General features: G+C 47.9%; 1 protein-coding gene across 1 annotated transcript in view; it reads left to right on the top strand.

The window, feature by feature from the left end:
- The window catches only part of LOC143287021 (glutamate receptor ionotropic, kainate 3-like), a 57,504-nt gene that overhangs the window by 2,418 nt on the left and 35,023 nt on the right, over window positions 1-20,063 (top strand). Inside the window, exons 3-6 of the mRNA XM_076595033.1 lie at window positions 3,856-3,990; window positions 8,617-8,787; window positions 10,279-10,524; window positions 16,589-16,776. Coding sequence (XP_076451148.1) covers window positions 3,897-3,990; window positions 8,617-8,787; window positions 10,279-10,524; window positions 16,589-16,776 — 699 coding nt within the window. The 5' untranslated portion in view covers window positions 3,856-3,896. The remainder of the gene's footprint in view (window positions 1-3,855; window positions 3,991-8,616; window positions 8,788-10,278; window positions 10,525-16,588; window positions 16,777-20,063) is intronic.

The following is a 20,063-nucleotide window of genomic DNA, read 5'->3' as shown; positions in this document are numbered from 1 at the left end:
TACCACGATGACAATGACACGTTACCACGATGATAATGACACGTTACCACAATGACAATGACACGTTACCACGATGATAATGACAATGACACGTTACCACGATGACAGTGACACGTTACCACGATGACAATAACACGTTACCACGATGATAATGACACGTTACCACAATGACAATAACACGTTGACACGATGACAATGACACGTTGACACGATGACAATGACACGTTGCTTCGATAACAATTTACAGAAACATAATGAAAATCATCACAAAACATTTACCACGTGAAGCTCTTCCAACACAAACGTGTGTGTGCATACAGGCGTTGTTCATATGCACTCAAACACACAAGCACATGCACACACTTACTGTAACTTAGCCTGTTCACACACACAGACATGACATATGCAAACAGGCATACACACGGAAACGTACACTGCGCCAACTTTCCTGTCTACACATCGTTGGAGAACAAGCAGTCAGATTATTGCCGGCTTACTAAAATCGCATCATACGCACTGAGTTTGCCAGAATTAATCATATCTGTTGCATCAGATATTGTTGGCATGCTATTTTGAATGATGCTACGTTGGATCTAGTTTTAAGATAGTCGGGGGATTTCATTCCATCGTTTACTTCCACAATAAGTGAGAGAGCACATGAAAAGGTTAGTTTTAGGGCGAGGGGTAAAAATGGTACTCTTGCTAAGAACGATTTTTTCGGGGGATTTTCTATGAATATAAGGCGGTGCTTATTTATTCATAATTTTGTACATGAAAGCACCCTTCTTAAATCGACATTTGAGATGAAAGAGGTGTGTGTTCAGGTCTTTGTAGTCAGTTGCTTGACACTTTCGAGAAGTTTTAAGCAATTTGTACTGGACCCGTTCCAGAATTTTGATGCATAGTCAATACCAGTTTGGAATTATGCATGAAAAAATAGTTTACAGGTACACTGATCAAGAAAATGTTTAATTCTATTGAGCTGAAATATTTTTTCGATAAGGTCTTGCACAAAACAGAAGCTTGATTAGACCAGGAAAGGTTATTGTCAAGTAGTCCATAAGAACTAACTTCCACCAACTCTTTGTCAAGTACCTTAAGTCCAGTTAGTCTATATTTGATATTCTAGATTTTATATTTTGTCATTTTTATCTTGTAGAGATTAACATGGATTCAGACTTCTGTGGGTAAATTGCCATGTGGTTCATATCAGTCCAGTTTACAGGTTAATCGACATTGCTCTGCAACTTAGTGTAATCTGTATCAGTATTTGTGCCTTTTTGATGGAACCTTGTATCATCAGCTAAAGTTCACAAGAGGATGAAACGTGAAGTGAAAGATCACTGATATAAATTGAAAATGAAAACAGGCCTCAAACCTGACCCTGAGGAATACCATAGTTAACTGACATAAGAGTCGGACATTTTAGAAGCCTGGAAAACCACTTGTTTTCCATTATTAAGAAAACATTATATCAATTCGACTGAATGAGTAGATAAGACATACATGACCAACTTAATCGAAAGTAGATTGTGATCAATGGTATCAAAGGCTTTTTGCGAAATAGACAAAAACAGACACAGTAAATAAATTGTTTATAGTTATATGCCATTGTCATATCAGAGTTCAAACTGTTCAAGAAATGAAACATGCCGCACAACATATCCCACGAGATGCACGTGCATTAGCTAGGCGTTGAACTGAACATACACAAAGGAGAGAGGGGGTGAAGGAGAGAGAGAGTGAAAGAGAGAGAGAGAGTGGGGGTGGGGAGAGAGAGAGAGAGAGAGAGAGAGAGAGGCGCAATAATTTTAATGTAAGGTCACCGACCTGTATACATTTAGGGTGCACGTGTTGCACACACGGGAAGAATCAACTGAATATACATTGAGCTCACTGAACTCTTCTCTCTGTCCTATTGCATGAAAAACATTCATAGCAACATCTCTGGTCACACTGTAACTTTCGTTTTGTAGCAGAAATGGTAATAATGGGTTTTTAACATTGTGTGTATGCTTTACAAATAATATGTCTTTCTGAGATCGTTATATAATGGAGAGAGAGAGAGGGGGGGGGGAGATACATACCAACGCACGCACAACGCTGTGATACCCACACAACAAACATGACGTGGATCTCCCTGAGCTCGTTTAACTCGCGTTAAACACGTTCATCCATACAATTCCCCCAAAAAAGTTAAATCCGAGAGCCAAACTTCACAATTAGATTGACATTAAACTCTGGGGAAAGGAATATATTGTTTGATAATGATAGTATTTGGAATTGAGCTGAATTGAACTGAATTGAGAAACGAAATTTTCAGGAGCGGGCAAAACAAATCCAAAGTTTTCTGCTTTTCCGACACTGATGAAAACCCTGGGTAGCAATGAGCAGAACAGGAACAGGTAACGATGATGATGACGGTGGTGATAGCGATGATAACCACGGTAAAGATAACAACGACGCTAATAACGTCCCAACAACAACAACAACAACAACACACACACACACACACACACACACCAGCAAGCAAGTGGATATTCCGCTTGTCCCTCCCCCTCCGCACCACTAAGAAAACAATATCCACCACACACACCTCTGGAGATTCGCCAATGTCATTTGCACCAATCAGCAGACAGGAGACAGGTGTTATTTGCACCAATCAGCAGACAGGAGACAGGTGTTATTTGCACCAATCAGCAGACAGGAGACAGGTGTTATTTGCACCAATCAGCGGGCAGGAGACAGGTTTTATCTGCACCAATCAGCGGGCAGGAGAGAGGTTTTTATCTGCACCAATCAAAAGGCAGGAGACAGGTGTTATTTGCACCAATCAGCAGGCAGGAGAGAGGTGTTATTTGCACCAATCAGCAGGCAGGAGAGAGGTGTTATTTGCACCAACCAACAGGCAGTGAAATGACACATTCAGAACACAGAAACAATGTGACAGACACAAATCATGACTGTGGGTGGCTGCACGTGAAGAAAGGCGTGAACATTGTGAACATGTATCTACGGCTGAGTGTCAAACGACGATGAATGTTGCTGGAAAAGACATATAAAAGGAAAACAACAAACTATTGCACACACCTTTCTTGTGACGAGGGGTGAACTGTGGCGGATACTGGTTGTTTCTGTCCTGTTTTGTTGATGATGACAATGCTGCGGTGATTTCAGCCTGACGATCAATGATTTCCCGCGGTTGAGCTCTGCCTGTCTATGTGTCTGTCTGTCTGTCTCTTTCTTTTTCTCTTTCTTCCTTTCATGCACACACACAGTGTGTTGGTGATAATAAGGATATGTTGGTGATGATAACGATATGTTGGTGATGATGATGATGTGTTGGTGATAATAATGATATGTTGGCGATGATGATGATGTGTTGGTGATGATGACGATGTGTTGGTGATGATGATGATGTGTTGGTGATGATGAGGATGTGTTGGTGATGATAACGATGTGTTGGTGATGATAACAATGTATTGGTGATGATAACGATATGTTGGTGATGATGACGATGTATTGGTGATGATAACGATATGTTGGTGATGATGATGATGTGTTGGTGATAATAATGATGTGTTGGTGATGATGACGATATGTTAGTGATGATGATGATGTGTTGGTGATGATGACGATGGGTTGGTGATGATGACGATGTGTTGGTGATGATAACGATGTGTTGGTGATGATGACGATGTGTTGGTGATGATAACGATGTGTCGGTGATGATGTGTTGGTGATGATGACGATGGGTTGGTGATGATAACGATGTGTTGATGATGATGACGATGTGTTGGTGATGATGACGATGTGTCGGTGATAATAATGACGTGACAAACGTTGCTGACACAGGAGAAGACGGGGGAGAGAAAAGCGGAAGGAAGGAAAGAGCTATGAAGGGGGCGCTACTCTTCACCAGCCTCGTTCTGCTTCAGTGCTGTTGCCATGGCGACGCTTCATCCTCCTTCACCTACAACATCAAAGCCAGTCAGCTTGCTTTTTGCCCCGTTCTTTCTTCACTGTCAGCCTCCTGTCTGTCTGTCTGTCTGTCTATCTATCTGTCTGTCGATCTGTCTGTCTCTCTGTCTCACGTTCTCTCTCGTTCTCTGTAAAAACATGGATAATGCTATGTCAAGTGTATGTTTACACAGCCTGGTGTTCAGATGTGTTACCCAACATATCTTTCTTTGCGGTGCTTTTTGTACAATGTTCCCTCAGTCTGTGATGAGGCCCAAGATCTACAACAGCTGAGTGTTCTGTTGGCTGAAGCGGTAAGACTGGGACCACAGGATCCAGTGTCATCCACGTCACGGATGCATCTTTAGAAACGTTGCTGAAAGGTATCGCTGAGCAACACTGCATGTGTCTGTATCTCTCGGGCCTGCTTGACGCCGGGACATTTCATTAACAGGAAGCATCGAGTGGGGCCTTGTCACACAGTCCCACACCTAAAAGAAAGTCTGGAGTACAGCCTTGTCACACAGTCCCACACCTAAAAGAAAGTCTGGAGTACAGCCTTGTCACACAGTCCCACACCTAAAAGAAAGTCTGGAGTACAACCTTGTCACACAGTCCTACACCTGAAAGAAAGTCTGGAGTACAACCTTGTCACACAGTCCTACACCTGAAAGAAAGTCTGGAGTATGGCCTTGTCACACAGTCACACACCTAAAAGAAAGTCTGGAGTATAGCCTTGTCACACAGTCACACACCTAAAAGAAAGTCTGGAGTATAGCCTTGTCACACAGTCACACACCTAAAAGAAAGTCTGGAGTATAGCCTTGTCACACAGTCCCACACCTAAAAGAAAGTCTGGAGTACAGCCTTGTCACACAGTCCCACACCTAAAAGAAAGTCTGGAGTATGGCCTTGTCACACAGTCCCACACCTAAAAGAAAGTCTGGAGTATGGCCTTGTCACACAGTCCCACACCTAAAAGGAACCTGGAGTACGGCCTTGTCACACAGTCCCACACTTGAAAGAAAGTCTGGAGTACAGCCTTGTCACACAGTCCCACACCTAAAAGAAAGTCTGGAGTATGGCCTTGTCACACAGTCCCACACCTAAAAGAAAGTCTGGAGTATGGCCTTGTCACACAGTCCCACACCTAAAAGAAAGTCTGGAGTACGGCCTTGTCACACAGTCACACACCTAAAAGAAAGTCTGGAGTATGGCCTTGTCACACAGTCCTACACCTGAAAGAAAGTCTGGAGTATGGCCTTGTCACACAGTCCCACACCTAAAAGAAAGTCTGGAGTATGGCCTTGTCACACAGTCCCACACCTAAAAGAAAGTCTGGAGTATGGCCTTGTCACACAGTCTCACACCTGAAAGAAACCTGGAGTACGGCCTTGTCACACAGTCCCACACCTAAAAGAAAGTCTGGAGTACAACCTTGTCACACAGTCACACACCTAAAAGAAAGTCTGGAGTATAGCCTTGTCACACAGTCACACACCTAAAAGAAAGTCTGGAGTATAGCCTTGTCACACAGTCCTACACCTGAAAGAAAGTCTGGAGTATGGCCTTGTCACACAGTCCTACACCTAAAAGAAAGTCTGGAGTATGGCCTTGTCACACAGTCATACACCTAAAAGGAACCTGGAGTACGGCCTTGTCACACAGTCCCACACCTAAAAGAAAGTCTGGAGGACGGCCTTGTCACACAGTCCCACACCTAAAAGAAAGTCTGGAGTATGGCCTTGTCACACAGTCCTACACCTAAAAGGAAGTCTGGAGTACGGCCTTGTCACATAGTCCCACAAATCCCACACATAAATGGACGTCCATCGCAGCAACGACCTCATCCTCCTCTTGATTCATCATCAAACGCAGGAAGAAAAATTAATATCCCACAGTCTGTGTCTTTCTGCTGTGATTTCACAGTGACATCAGTGTCCCACAGTCTGTGTCTTTCTGCTGTGATTTCACAGTGACATCAGTGTCCCACAGTGTGTCTTTCTGCTGTGATTTCACAGTGACTTCAGTGTCCCACAGTCTGTCTCTTTCTGCTGTGATTTCACAGTGACATCAGTGTCCCACAGTCTGTGTCTTTCTGCTGTGATTTCACAGTGACATCAGTGTCCACAGTCTGTCTCTTTCTGCTGTGATTTCACAGTGACATCAGTGTCCACAGTGTGTCTTTCTGCTGTGATTTCACAGTGACTTCAGTGTCCACAGTCTGTCTCTTTCTGCTGTGATTTCACAGTGACTTCAGTGTCCACAGTCTGTGTCTTTCTGCTGTGATTTCACAGTGACATCAGTGTCCACAGTCTGTCTCTTTCTGCTGTGATTTCACAGTGACTTCAGTGTCCACAGTCTGTCTCTTTCTGCTGTGATTTCACAGTGACTCAAATGTCCACAGTGTCTCTTTCTGCTGTGATTTCACAGTGACTCCAGTGTCCCACAGTGTCTCTTTCTGCTGTGATTTCACAGTGACATCAGTGTCCACAGTCTGTGTCTTTCTGCTGTGATTTCACAGTGACATCAGTGTCCACAGTCTGTGTCTTTCTGCTGTGATTTCACAGTGACGTCATCTTGGATTTCCCACCACTCCCATGCTGGCCCGATGTCCTGTCAGCACTGTCATGGGTTCTGTCAATAGAGGGACGTGGTGCTGGTGTCCGTTGTCAATAGAGGGACGTGGTGCTGGTGTCCGTTGTCAATAAAGGGACGTGGTGCTGGTGTCCGTTGTCTATAGAGGGACGTGGTGCTGGTGTCCGTTGTCAATAAAGGGACGTGGTGCTGGTCTCCATTGTCAATAAAGGGACGTGGTGCTGGTGTCCGTTGTCAATAGAGGGACGTGGTGCTGGTGTCCGTTGTCAATAGAGGGACGTGGTGCTGGTGTCCGTTGTCAATAGAGGGACGTGGTGCTGGTCTCCGTTGTCAATAGAGGGACGTGGTGCTGGTCTCCGTTGTCAATGGAGGGACGTGGTGCTGATGTCCGTTGTCAATAGAGGGACGTGGTGCTGGTGTCCGTTGTCAATAGAGGGACGTGGTGCTGGTGTCCGTTGTCAATAGAGGGACGTGGTGCTGGTGTCCGTTGTCAATAGAGGGACGTGGTGCTGGTGTCCGTTGTCAATAGAGGGACGTGGTGCTGGTCTCCGTTGTCAATAGAGGGACGTGGTGCTGGTCTCCGTTGTCAATGGAGGGACGTGGTGCTAGTGTCCGTTGTCAATAGAGGGACGTGGTGCTGGTGTCCGTTGTCAATAGAGGGACGTGGTGCTGGTGTCCGTTGTCAATAGAGGGACGTGGTGCTGGTGTCCGTTGTCAACAGAGGGACACAGCCATGCCATTTGTCTGTCAATTGTGTGATAAATATGACAGGAGGTATGAGGATGCCATTTCTGCAACACAGCCATGCCATTTGTCTGTCAGCTGGTGCATTCACCCCCATACACCCACAAGCACAAACTCACTCACACATACACCGCCCCCCCCCCCCCCCCCCCCCTACACACACACACACACACACACACACACACACACACACTCACACATCCCCTCCCCCCCCCCATCCCCCTCTACCACCACCACACACACACAAGCACACGCAAGCACGCACCAATCACATACAGGTTATAGCCCACCTCCCTCCCCCCTCAAGTCCAGTGCCAGGTGATGGCAATCAGCACAGGTAGCCTGACAGGTAATCAGCACAGGTAGACTGACAGGTGATCAGCACAGGTAGACTGACAGGTAATCAGCACAGGTAGACTGACAGGTGATCAGCACAGGTAGACTGACAGGTGATCAGCACAGGTAGACAGGTAGACTGACAGGTGATCAGCACAGGTAGACTGACAGGTGATCAGCACAGGTAGACTGGCAGGTGATCAGCACAGGTAGACAGGTAGACTGACAGGTGATCAGCACAGGTAGACTGACAGGTGATCAGCACAGGTAGACAGGTAGACTGACAGGTAATCAGCACAGGTAGACTGACAGGTGATCCACAGGTAGACTGACAGGTGATCAGCACAGGTAGACTGACAGGTGATCAGCACAGGTAGACAGGTAGACTGACAGGTAATCAGCACAGGTAGACAGGTAGACTGACAGGTGATCAGCACAGGTAGACTGGTAGACTGACAGGTGATCAGCACAGGTAGACTGACAGGTGATCAGCACAGGTAGACTGACAGGTGATCAGCACAGGTAGACAGGTAGACTGACAGGTGATCAGCACAGGTAGACTGACAGGTGATCAGCACAGGTAGACTGACAGGTGATCAGCACAGGTAGACTGACATGTGATCAGCATAGGTAGACTGACAGGTAATCAGCACAGGTAGACTGACAGGTGATCAGCACAGGTAGACAGGTAGACTGACAGGTAATCAGCACAGGTAGACAGGTAGACTGACAGGTGATCAGCACAGGTAGACTGACAGGTAATCAGCACAGGTAGACTGACAGGTAATCAGCACAGGTAGACTGACAGGTGATCAGCACAGGTAGACTGACAGGTGATCAGCACAGGTAGACTGACAGGTGATCAGCACAGGTAGACTGACAGGTGATCAGCACAGGTAGACTGACAGGTGATACTGACAGGTGATCAGCACAGGTAGACTGACAGGTGATCAGCACAGGTTACTGGGTGTGCTGCAGGTGTGCTGGGGGAGGCGGGGGAAGAGCGGGAGGAGCTGTACAGCACCCTGGGCCAGCTGCTGATGGAACAACACCTGACCCTGCACCAGAGACAGGTGTGCGCCCTGCACTTCAACACCATCACCTTCAACAGATCCTCCGGGGACGATGTCTACCGCAGCCTTCAGAAAGGTAATCAGTGTACACAGTCCCTGGACAGCCTTCAGAAAGGTAATCAGTACACTCTATCCCTGGGACAGCCTTCAGAAAGGTAATCAGTACACTCTATCCCTGGGACAGCCTTCAGAAAGGTGATCAGTACACTCTATCCCTGGGACAGCCTTCAGAAAGGTGATCAGTGTACACAATCCCTGGGACAGCCTTCAGAAAGGTAATCAGTACACTCTATCCCTGGGACAGCCTTCAGAAAGGTAATCAGTACACTCTATCCCTGGGACAGCCTTCAGAAAGGTGATAATGATTTTCACACTCTTTTCTAAGGCAGCCTTCAGAAAGGTGATGATGACTATACAGACTCTTCCTAAGGCAGCCTTCACGTAGGTGATAATGATTATACACACTCTGCCTAAGACAGCCTTCAGAAAGGTGATAATGATTATACACACTCTGCCTAAGACAGCCTTCAGAAAGGTGATAATGATTATACACACTCTGCTTAATGCAGCCTGGCAAAACAAGGCCGTTGAAGACTCCAGACTCCAGTGGCAGTCCTTTGCAGAATGTGCCCTGCCGCACGTGTTTCCAGCAAAGACAAAGTGGTGTTTATTGTACACATGCTCCAAGTGCATGGTGATTTATTGCTCTTTGTAAATAAGACAATCACAGGAATAAGTTGTAAATGATGGCAGAACTGTACACCACATGTGACGATTGAGCGGTCTGACACAGCCTGTTGACTGAGAGGTCTGACACAGCCTGTTGACTGACGGTCTGACACAGCCTGTTGACTGACGGTCTGACACAGCCTGTTGACTGACGGTCTGACACAGCCTGTTGACTGACACAGCCTGTTGACTGACGGTCTGACACAGACTGTTGACTGACACAGCCTGTTGACTGACGGTCTGACACAGCCTGTTGACTGACAGCCTGTTGACTGAGTGGTCTGACACAGCCTGTTGATTGACACAGCCTGTTGACTGACGGTCTGACAGCCTGTTGACTGAGCGGTCTGACACAGCCTGTTGATTGACACAGCCTGTTGACTGACGGCCTGACACAGCCTGTTGACTGACGGTCTGACACAGCCTGTTGACTGACAGCCTGTTGACTGAGTGGTCTGACAGCCTGTTGATTGACAGAGCCTGTTGACTGACGGCCTGACACAGCCTGTTGACTGAGTGGTCTGACACAGCCTGTTGACTGACAGCCTGTTGACTGACGGTCTGACACAGCCTGTTGACTGACGGTCTGACACAGCCTGTTGACTGACAGCCTGTTGACTGAGTGGTCTGACACAGCCTGTTGATTGACACAGCCTGTTGATTGACACAGCCTGTTGACTGACGGCCTGACACAGCCTGTTGACTGACGGTCTGACACAGCCTGTTGACTGACGGTCTGACACAGCCTGTTGACTGACAGCCTGTTGACTGACGGTCTGACACAGCCTGTTGACTGACGGTCTGACACAGCCTGTGGCACTCTTCCTGTCTCGTGCAGCACGTGATAACTTCTCCAACCAGTTCATCGCCGCCGCCATTGGCCCTTTCATCGACGTGTTCACCTCCACGGATTACGTCATCCTGCACCAGTACCACCTGCTGACGTCAGCTGCGGGGCAGAAGGTGGAGCTGATGGACCAGAGCAAGGTGGTGTCCATCCTGCCCGAGCCCACCTCCATGGCGCGCGCCATTGCTGACGTCATCCACCGTCTAGACTGGGACAATGTTGCTTTCCTTTCCCAAGGTACGTGTTCTGACCTTTCTTTCCCAAGGTACTGATGCCTATCTTCCTTTCCCAAGGTACTGATACCTATCTTCCTTTCCCAAGGTACTGATGCCTACCTTCCTTTCCCAAGGTACTGATGCCTATCTTCCTTTCCCAAGGTACTGATGCCTATCTTCCTTTCCCAAGGTACTGATACCTATCTTCCTTTCCCACGGTACTGATGCCTACCTTCCTTTCCCAAGGTACTGATGCCTATCTTCCTTTCCTAGGGTACAGATACCTATCTTCCTTTCCCAAGGTACTGATACCTATCTTCCTTTCCCAAGGTACAGATACCTATCTTCCTTTCCCAAGGTACTGATGCCTATCTTCCTTTCCCAAGGTACAGATACCTATCTTCCTTTCCCACGGTACTGATGCCTATCTTCCTTTCCCACGGTACTGATGCCTAACTTCCTTTCCCAAGGTACTGATGCCTAACTTCCTTTCCCAAGGTACTGATGCCTATCTTCCTTTCCCACGGTACTGATGCCTATCTTCCTTTCCCAAGGTACTGATGCCTAACTTCCTTTCCCAAGGTACTGACCTTCCTTTCCCAAGGTACTGATGCCTACCTTCCTTTCCCACGGTACTGATGCCTATCTTTCTTTCCCAAGGTACTGATACCTATCTTCCTTTCCCAAGGTACTGACCTTCCTTTTCCAAGGTACTGATGCCTATCTTCCTTTCCCAAGGTACTGATGCCTATCTTTCTTTCCCAAGGTACTGATACCTATCTTCCTTTCCCAAGGTACTGACCTTCCTTTCCCAAGGTACTGATGCCTAACTTCCTTTCCCAAGGTACTGACCTTCCTTTCCCAAGGTACTGATGCCTATCTTTCTTTCCCAAGGTACTGATACCTATCTTCCTTTCCCAAGGTACTGACCTTCCTTTCCCAAGGTACTGATGCCTACCTTCCTTTCCCACGCGTTCTGCTCTTCCTTTCCCAAGGTACGTCTTCTCACCTTCCTTTCCCAAGGTACCTGTTCTCACCTTCCTTTCCCAAGGTACGTCTTCTCACCTTCCTTTCCCAAGGTACCTGTTCTCACCTTCCTTTCCCAAGGTACCTGTTCTCACCTTCCTTTCCTTCTCACCTTCCTTTCCCAAGGTACCTGTTCTCACCTTCCTTTCCCAAGGTACGTCTTCTCACCTTCCTTTCCCAAGGTACCTGTTCTCACCTTCCTTTCCTTCTCACCTTCCTTTCCCAAGGTACCTGTTCTCACCTTCCTTTCCCAAGGTACGTCTTCTCACCTTCCTTTCCCAAGGTACCTGTTCTCACCTTCCTTTCCCAAGGTACCTGTTCTCACCTTCCTTTCCCAAGGTACGTCTTCTCACCTTCCTTTCCCAAGGTACCTGTTATCACCTTCCTTTCCCAAGGTACCTGTTCTCACCTTCCTTTCCCAAGGTACCTGTTCTCTCCTTCCTTTCCCAAGGTACGTCTTCTCACCTTCCTTTCCCAAGGTACCTGTTCTCACCTTCCATTCCCAAGGTACCTGTTCTCACCTTCCTTTCCCAAGTTACCTGTTCTCACCTTACATTCCCAAGGTACCTGTTCTCACCTTCCTTTCCCAAGGTACGTCTTCTCACCTTCCTTTCCCAAGGTACCTGTTCTCACCTTCCATTCCCAAGGTACCTGTTCTCACCTTCCTTTCCCAAGTTACCTGTTCTCACCTTCCTTTCCCAAGGTACCTATTCTCACCTTCCTTTCCCAAGGTACTTATTCTCACCTTCCATTCCCAAGGTACCTATTCTCCCCTTCCTTTCCCAAGGCACATGTTCTCACCTTCCTTTCCCAAGGTACCTATTCTCACCTTCCTTTCCCAAGGTACCTGTTCTCACTTTCCTTTCCCAAGGTACGTCTTCTCACCTTCCTTTCCCAAGGTACCTGTTCTCACCTTCCATTCCCAAGGTACCTGTTCTCACCTTCCTTTCCCAAGGTACCTATTCTCACTTTCCTTTCCCAAGGTACCTGTTCTCACCTTCCTTTCCCAAGGTACCTATTCTCACTTTCCTTTCCCAAGGTACCTGTTCTCACCTTCCTTTCCCAAGGTACGTCTTCTCACCTTCCATTCCCAAGGTACCTGTTCTCACCTTCCTTTCCCAAGGTACCTGTTCTCACCTTCCTTTCCTTCTCCCCTTCCTTTCCCAAGGTACCTATTCTCCCCTTCCCTTCCCAAGGTACCTATTCTCCCCTTCCTTTCCCAAGGTACCTATTCTCCCCTTCCTTTCCCAAGGTACCTGTTCTCCCCTTCCTTTCCCAAGGTACCTGTTCTCACCTTCCTTTCCCAAGGTACCTATTCTCCCCTTCCTTTCCCAAGGTACCTATTCTCCCCTTCCTTTCCCAAGGTACCTGTTCTCCCCTTCCTTTCCCAAGGTACCTGTTCTCCCCTTCCTTTCCCAAGGTACCTATTCTCCCCTTCCTTTCCCAAGGTACCTGTTCTCCCCTTCCTTTCCCAAGGTACCTATTCTCCCCTTCCTTTCCCAAGGTACCTGTTCTCACCTTCCTTTCCCAAGGTACCTGTTCTCACTTTCCTTTCCCAAGGTACGTCTTCTCACCTTCCATTCCCAAGGTACCTATTCTCACCTTCCATTCCCAAGGTACCTATTCTCACCTTCCATTCCCAAGGTACCTATTCTCCCCTTCCTTTCCCAAGGCACATGTTCTCACCTTCCTTTCCCAAGGTACCTGTTCTCACCTTCCATTCCCAAGGTACCTATTCTCCCCTTCCTTTCCCAAGGCACATGTTCTCACCTTCCTTTCCCAAGGTACCTGTTCTCACCTTCCTTTCCCAAGGTACCTATTCTCCCCTTCCTTTCCCAAGGCACATGTTCTCACCTTCCTTTCCCAAGGTATCTATTCTCACCTTCCTCACCTTCCTTTCCCAAGGTACCTCTTCTCACCTTCCTTTCCCAAGGTACCTATTCTCACCTTCCATTCCCAAGCTACCTCTTCTCACCTTCCTTTCCCAAGGTACCTATTCTCACCTTCCTTTCCCAAGGTACCTGTTCTCACCTTCCTTTCCCACGGTACCTGTTCTCACCTTCCTTTCCCAAGGTACCTATTCTCACCTTCCTTTCCCAAGGTACCTGTTCTCACCTTCCTTTCCCAAGGTACCTGTTCTCACCTTCCTTTCCCAAGGTACCTGTTCTCACCTTCCTTTCCCGAGGTACCTGCTTCTTCCCATGGCAGGCGCCCAGTTCTTACATCAGGGAGACATCATGCAGAGAAACCAGGCCTGCCCCAACCTTCTTGTCCAGCCATGTGTGTTGGCGTCTGTCTTGTTGTGTGCTGTACAGAGCGGAGAGAAGTCTGTCTTGTTGTGTGCTGTACAGAGCGAAGTCTGTCTTGTTGTGTGCTGTACAGAGCGGAGAGAAGTCTGTCTTGTTGTGTGCTGTACAGAGCGGAGAGAGAAGTCTACTGTTGTGTGCTGTACAGAGCGGAGAGAAGTCTGTCTTGTTGTGTGCTGTACAGAGCAGAGAGAAGTCTGTCTTGTTGTGTGCTGTACAGAGCGGAGAGAAGTCTGTCTTGTTGTGTGCTGTACAGAGCAGAGAGAAGTCTGTCTTGTTGTGTGCTGTACAGAGCGGAGAGAAGTCTGTCTTGTTGTGTGCTGTACAGAGCAGAGAGAGGTCTGTCTTGTTGTGTGCTGTACAGAGCGGAGAGAAGTCTGTCTTGTTGTGTGCTGTACAGAGCGGAGAGAAGTCTGCCTTGTTGTGTGCTGTACAGAGCGGAGAGAAGTCTGTCTTGTTGTGTGCTGTACAGAGCGGAGAGAAGTCTGTCTTGTTGTGTGCTGTACAGAGCGGAGAGAGAAGTCTGTCTTGTTGTGTGCTGTACAGAGCGGAGAGAGAAGTCTGTCTTGTTGTGTGCTGTACAGAGCGGAGACAGTCCACAGATACGTCTAGCTTTTTGTGTGCCGTATAGAGTCTGTCTTGTTGTGTGCGTCGTAAGTATTGTCTGCAAACACGTTTCATGACACGTCATAAGTATTGTCTGCAAACACGTTTCATAACACGTCATAAGTAGTGTCTGCAAACACGTTTCATAACACGTCATAAGTAGTGTCTGCAAACACGTTTCATAACACGTGGTCTGCAAACACGTTTCATAACACGTCATAAGTATCGTCTGCAAACACGTTTCATAACACGTCATAAGTAGTGTCTGCGTTTCATAACACGTGATAAATAGTGTCTGCGTTTCATAACACGTGATAAATAGTGTCTGCGTTTCATAACACGTGATAAGTAGTGTCTGCAAACACGTTTCATAACACGTGATAAGTAGTGTCTGCAAGCACGTTTCATAACACGTGATAAGTAGTGTCTGCAAACACGTTTCATAACACGTCATAAGTAGTATCTGCAAACACGTTTCATAACATGTGATAAGTAGTGTTTGCAAGCACTTTTCATAACACGTCATAAGTATCGTCTTAAACACGTTTCACGCCATCAGTATCGTCGCACGTCTGATGTACCGACTAAAAATTATTACTACTACCCAGTGTGCGACGGGCTTTAGCGCCAAGAAAAACATGGTTTTTGGGGGGTTTTTTGTTGGTTTTTTTTCAGAGCCCGAATTCTCTTTTGCGCCCACCGTCGCAGCGAATGATTTATCACCAGCCCCTTGCAGAATGATAAAAGAAATATTTTGTTACTGTCCCCATCAGCACAGAACTCCTCCCTGAGGCAAAACGTATCGTTGTTTTCTGATGTCCTGGGAGAAGTGTAACAATACATCAAACCCAGTATCTGCTAATGGCTGTCACACCACACAGAAAGAACCAGCTGCCTCTGTTGATCTGGCACTGACCCTCTGTTGATTTGGCACTGACCCTCTGTTGATCTGGCACTGACCCTCTGTTGATCTGACACTGACTCACTGTTGATCTGTTGATCTGGCACTGACTCACTGTTGATCTGTTGATCTGGCACTGACCCTCTGTTGATCTGGCACTGACTCTTTGTTGATCTGTTGATCTGGCACTGGCCCTCTGTTGATCTGGCACTGACTCTGTTGATCTGTTGATCTGGCACTGACCCTCTGTTGATCTGTTGATCTGGCACTGACTCACTGTTGATCTGTTGATCTGGCACTGACCCTCAGTGTGGGTGGAGAGGGGCAGTATAGGATGGACGCTGACTGCAAGTGACGTCAGTGTGTCTGTCGGCAGGAAGGTAAGAAGTTTATCTGCCAACACACTGTCCGTGAGGGTCTGGGTTCCAATCCCGGTCTCGCCCTTTCTCTCAAGGTTGACTGGAGAATCCAACTGAGCGTTCAGTCATTTGAACAAGACGATAGACTGAGCTCCAGGTGCAGCACGCACTCGGCACTGTCAAAAAAAAAAAAATAAAAAAAAAAAAAAATCCATGGCTACAAAAGTGTTGTCTGGCAAAACCCATTCTGATAGGTGCAGAAATATAACATGCAGACATTCCAGGCTTGATTAGCGCATTGGGTTATGCTGCTGGTCAGGCATGCTACAAGGTAATGTTTAGAGGCCTTGCCAAGCGTACTGGATTTGTCTGGACGCAGTGACGCCTCCTTGAAAAAACTGAAAATGAAACTATCCATGTGAGTGTGCAGACATGGGTGTGTGTGTGTGTGTGTGTGTGTGTGTGTGTGTGTGTGTGTGTGTGTGTGTGTGTGTGTGTGTGTGTGTGTGTGTGTGTGTGTGTGTTGGTGTTTGTGTGTGTGTGTGTGTGTGTGTGTGTGTGTGTGTGTGTGTGAGTGTGTGTGTGTGAGTGTGTGTATGTGTGTGTGTGTGAGTGTGTGTGTGTGTGTGTGTGTGTGTGTGTGTGTGTGTGTGTGTGTGTTTATGTGGAGAGTTATCATCACCCTGTGAACTTAAGGTTCAGACAATTATATAATTATATCTAATCAGGTTTAGATTGATACCCTCTGTCTTGTCCTGTTCATGATTTCACTTTAGAGGACCTTTAAGTAACCAATTTCAAACGAACACCGGACGGAGAAATCAGGGGACCTTTAACTAACCGCTTTCAAACGGACGCCTTCTCTCTATTGTCACGTTTCCCCTGCAGACGACTTCGCACCTGTGCTGCACCTGAGCAAGAAGATCCAGGTGTGGCCCATCCGCCTGCCGGCCCACATCTCCTCCTCGGAGGATCCCGAGCTGCAGAGGAACCTGATCGAGCTGCGCAAGGCGGAGAAGGACAAGCTGATCCTGCACTCCACGCGCCGGGACACCGTGCACCACGTGCTGATGGCTGTGAGTCTGCCGGCCTCCTCACGGCGTGGGGTGGTGGTGGTGTGGTGGTGGTGGTGGTGGTGGTGGTGGTGGTGTGGTAGTGGTAGTGGTGGTATGATGGTGGTGGTGGTGTGGTGGTGGTGGTGTGGTGGTGGTGTGATGGTGGTGGTGTGGTGGTGGTGGTGGTGGTGGTGTGGTGGTGTGGTGGTGGTGGTGTGGTGGTGGTGGTGATGATGTATGTGGGCGTAGTGGTGTGGTAGTGGTTGTGGTGGCGGATGTGTGGTGGTGGTGGTGGTGTGGTGATGGTGATGATGGTGGTGGTGTGGTGGTGGTGGTGGTGATGATGGTGGTGGTGTTAATGTGTTGGTGGTGGTGGCGGTAGTGTGGTGGTGGTGGTGGTGTGGTGGTGATAATGGTGGTGGTGTGGTGGTGGTGATGGTGGTGGTGTGGTGGTGGTGGTAGTGTGGTGGTGGTGGTGATGATGGTGGTGGTGTTAATGTGTTGGTGGTGGTGGTGATGGTGGTGGTGGCAGTTATAGTAGTAGCAGCACCAGTAGCAGTAGGGGTAGTGTTGACAGCAACAGCGACAAAAGAAGTAGCAATAGCAGTGACATTCGTAACCGCTATAACAACAGCAGTACTCCAACAATATTAATGCTATTACCACGTGACAGAACAACATCAGCATGATCATCAACGTACAGCAAGTATGGATATCGGTGGTATTGCATCTAGTTTGATGAGATGATTGGGTTTCTGGCGTAAATTATAAGCTTGTGTTAGTTAATTAGCTAGGGAGATAATGAGTCGTTCGAGGAAATTAGCTGGATGAGATTATGCGGGTTTAATGTTATCTCTTTCCCCTGTCTCCCTGTCTCTCTGTCCCCTCTCTCTTCCTTTGCCTTCTCTTTCTCTCTCTGCCCCCCCTCTCCCCCTGTCTCTCACTCCCCTCCCCCTCTCTCTGTATCTGCCCCCTTTCCCTGTCTCTCTGCCCCCCCCCTCTCTCTCCCTGTCTCTCTGCCCCCCCCCCCCTCTCCCTGTCTCTCCCCCTCTCTATGCCATTCCAGTCTGACGTACTCATGTCGATTCTCAGAGGACTGGGCCTGAGGGCGTTGCACGTGCATTTGTCTGATGATGACCTGGAATTCCCCTTTGACCTTTCTGCTGCCACCCTTAGTGAGACACACTTTAGGGGGCGGGGGGGGGGGGGGGCCGGGGGGTGGTGGGGGGGGGGGGGGCAATCCCCTGTGGCTGGTGTGGCCCTCACAGCTCGCGGATTAATTTGGTGGAAGTGGCATTGGTGTGTCTGATGTCATGCTGTGGTCATTGGTGTGTCTGATGTCATGCTGTGGTCATTGGTGTGTCTGGTGTCATGCTGTGGTCATTGGTGTGTCTGATGTCATGCTGTGGTCATTGGTGTGTCTGGTGTCATGCTGTGGTCATTGGTGTGTCTGATGTCATGTTGTGGTCATTGGTGTGTCTGGTGTCATGCTGTGGTCATTGGTGTGTCTGGTGTCATGTTGTGGTCATTGGTGTGTCTGATGTCATGCTGTGGTCATTGGTGTGTCTGGTGTCATGCTGTGGTCATTGGTGTGTCTGGTGTCATGCTGTGGTCATTGGTGTGTCTGGTGTCATGTTGTGGTCATTGGTGTGTCTGGTGTCATGCTGTGGTCATTGGTGTGTCTGGTGTCATGCTGTGGTCATTGGTGTGTCTGGTGTCATGCTGTGGTCATTGGTGTGTCTGGTGTCATGCTGTGGTCATTGGTGTGTCTGGTGTCATGTTGTGGTCATTGGTGTGTCTGGTGTCATGTTGTGGTCATTGGTGTGTCTGATGTCATGTTGTGGTCATTGGTGTGTCTGGTGTCATGCTGTGGTTATTGTTGTGTCTGGTGTCATGTTGTGGTCATTGGTGTGTCTGGTGTCATGTTGTGGTCATTGGTGTGTCTGATGTCATGTTGTGGTCATTGGTGTGTCTGGTGTCATGTTGTGGTCATTGTTGTGTCTGATGTCATGTTGTGGTCATTGGTGTGTCTGATGTCATGTTGTGGTCATTGGTGTGTCTGGTGTCATGTTGTGGTCATTGGTGTGTCTGGTGTCATGTTGTGGTCATTGGTGTGTCTGATGTCATGCTGTGGTTATTGTTGTGTCTGGTGTCATGTTGTGGTCATTGGTGTGTCTGGTGTCATGTTGTGGTCATTGGTGTGTCTGATGTCATGTTGTGGTCATTGGTGTGTCTGGTGTCATGTTGTGGTCATTGTTGTGTCTGATGTCATGTTGTGGTCATTGGTGTGTCTGATGTCATGTTGTGGTCATTGGTGTGTCTGGTGTCATGTTGTGGTCATTGGTGTGTCTGGTGTCATGTTGTGGTCATTGGTGTGTCTGATGTCATGTTGTGGTCATTGGTGTGTCTGGTGTCATGCTGTGGTTATTGTTGTGTCTGGTGTCATGTTGTGGTCATTGGTGTGTCTGGTGTCATGTTGTGGTCATTGGTGTGTCTGGTGTCATGCTGTGGTCATTGGTGTGTCTGGTGTCATGTTGTGGTTATTGTTGTGTCTGGTGTCATGCTGTGGTCATTGGTGTGTCTGGTGTCATGTTGTGGTCATTGGTGTGTCTGGTGTCATGTTGTGGTCATTGTTGTGTCTGGTGTCATGTTGTGGTCATTGGTGTGTCTGGTGTCATGTTGTGGTCATTGGTGTGTCTGGTGTCATGTTGTGGTCATTGGTGTGTCTGATGTCATGCTGTGGTTATTGTTGTGTCTGGTGTCATGTTGTGGTCATTGGTGTCTGGTGTCATGTTGTGGTCATTGATATCTCGGACAGATGTGTGTCTCGTGTCATGTTGTGGTCATTGGTGTGTCTGATGTCATGCTGTGGTCATTGGTGTGTCTGGTGTCATGTTGTGGTCATTGATATCTGGGACAGATGTGTGTCTGGTGTCATGTTGTGGTCATTGGTGTGTCTGGTGTCATGCTGTGGTCATTGATATCTGGGACAGATGTGTGTCTGGTGTCATGTTGTGGTCATTGGTGTGTCTGATGTCATGCTGTGGTCATTGATATCTGGGACAGATGTGTGTCTGGTGTCATGTTGTGGTCGTTGACATCTGGGACAGATGTGTGTCTGGTGTCATGTTGTGGTCATTGACATCTGGGACAGGTGCGGATGCATATTGGGAGGGAGGGAGGGAGGGGGGAGGGGTGTTTGCATCGTGTATGGATGATGGATGGATGATGGATGGATGGATGGATGAATGGACGGATGGGTTAGTATTTGCATCATTCATGCATACGTGAATGATGGCTGGCTGTTT

The sequence above is a fragment of the Babylonia areolata genome, chromosome 10 (genome assembly GCF_041734735.1).
Source record: "Babylonia areolata isolate BAREFJ2019XMU chromosome 10, ASM4173473v1, whole genome shotgun sequence".
Lineage (NCBI taxonomy): Eukaryota > Metazoa > Mollusca > Gastropoda > Neogastropoda > Buccinidae > Babylonia > Babylonia areolata.
This window is presented reverse-complemented; position numbering and strand designations above follow the sequence as displayed.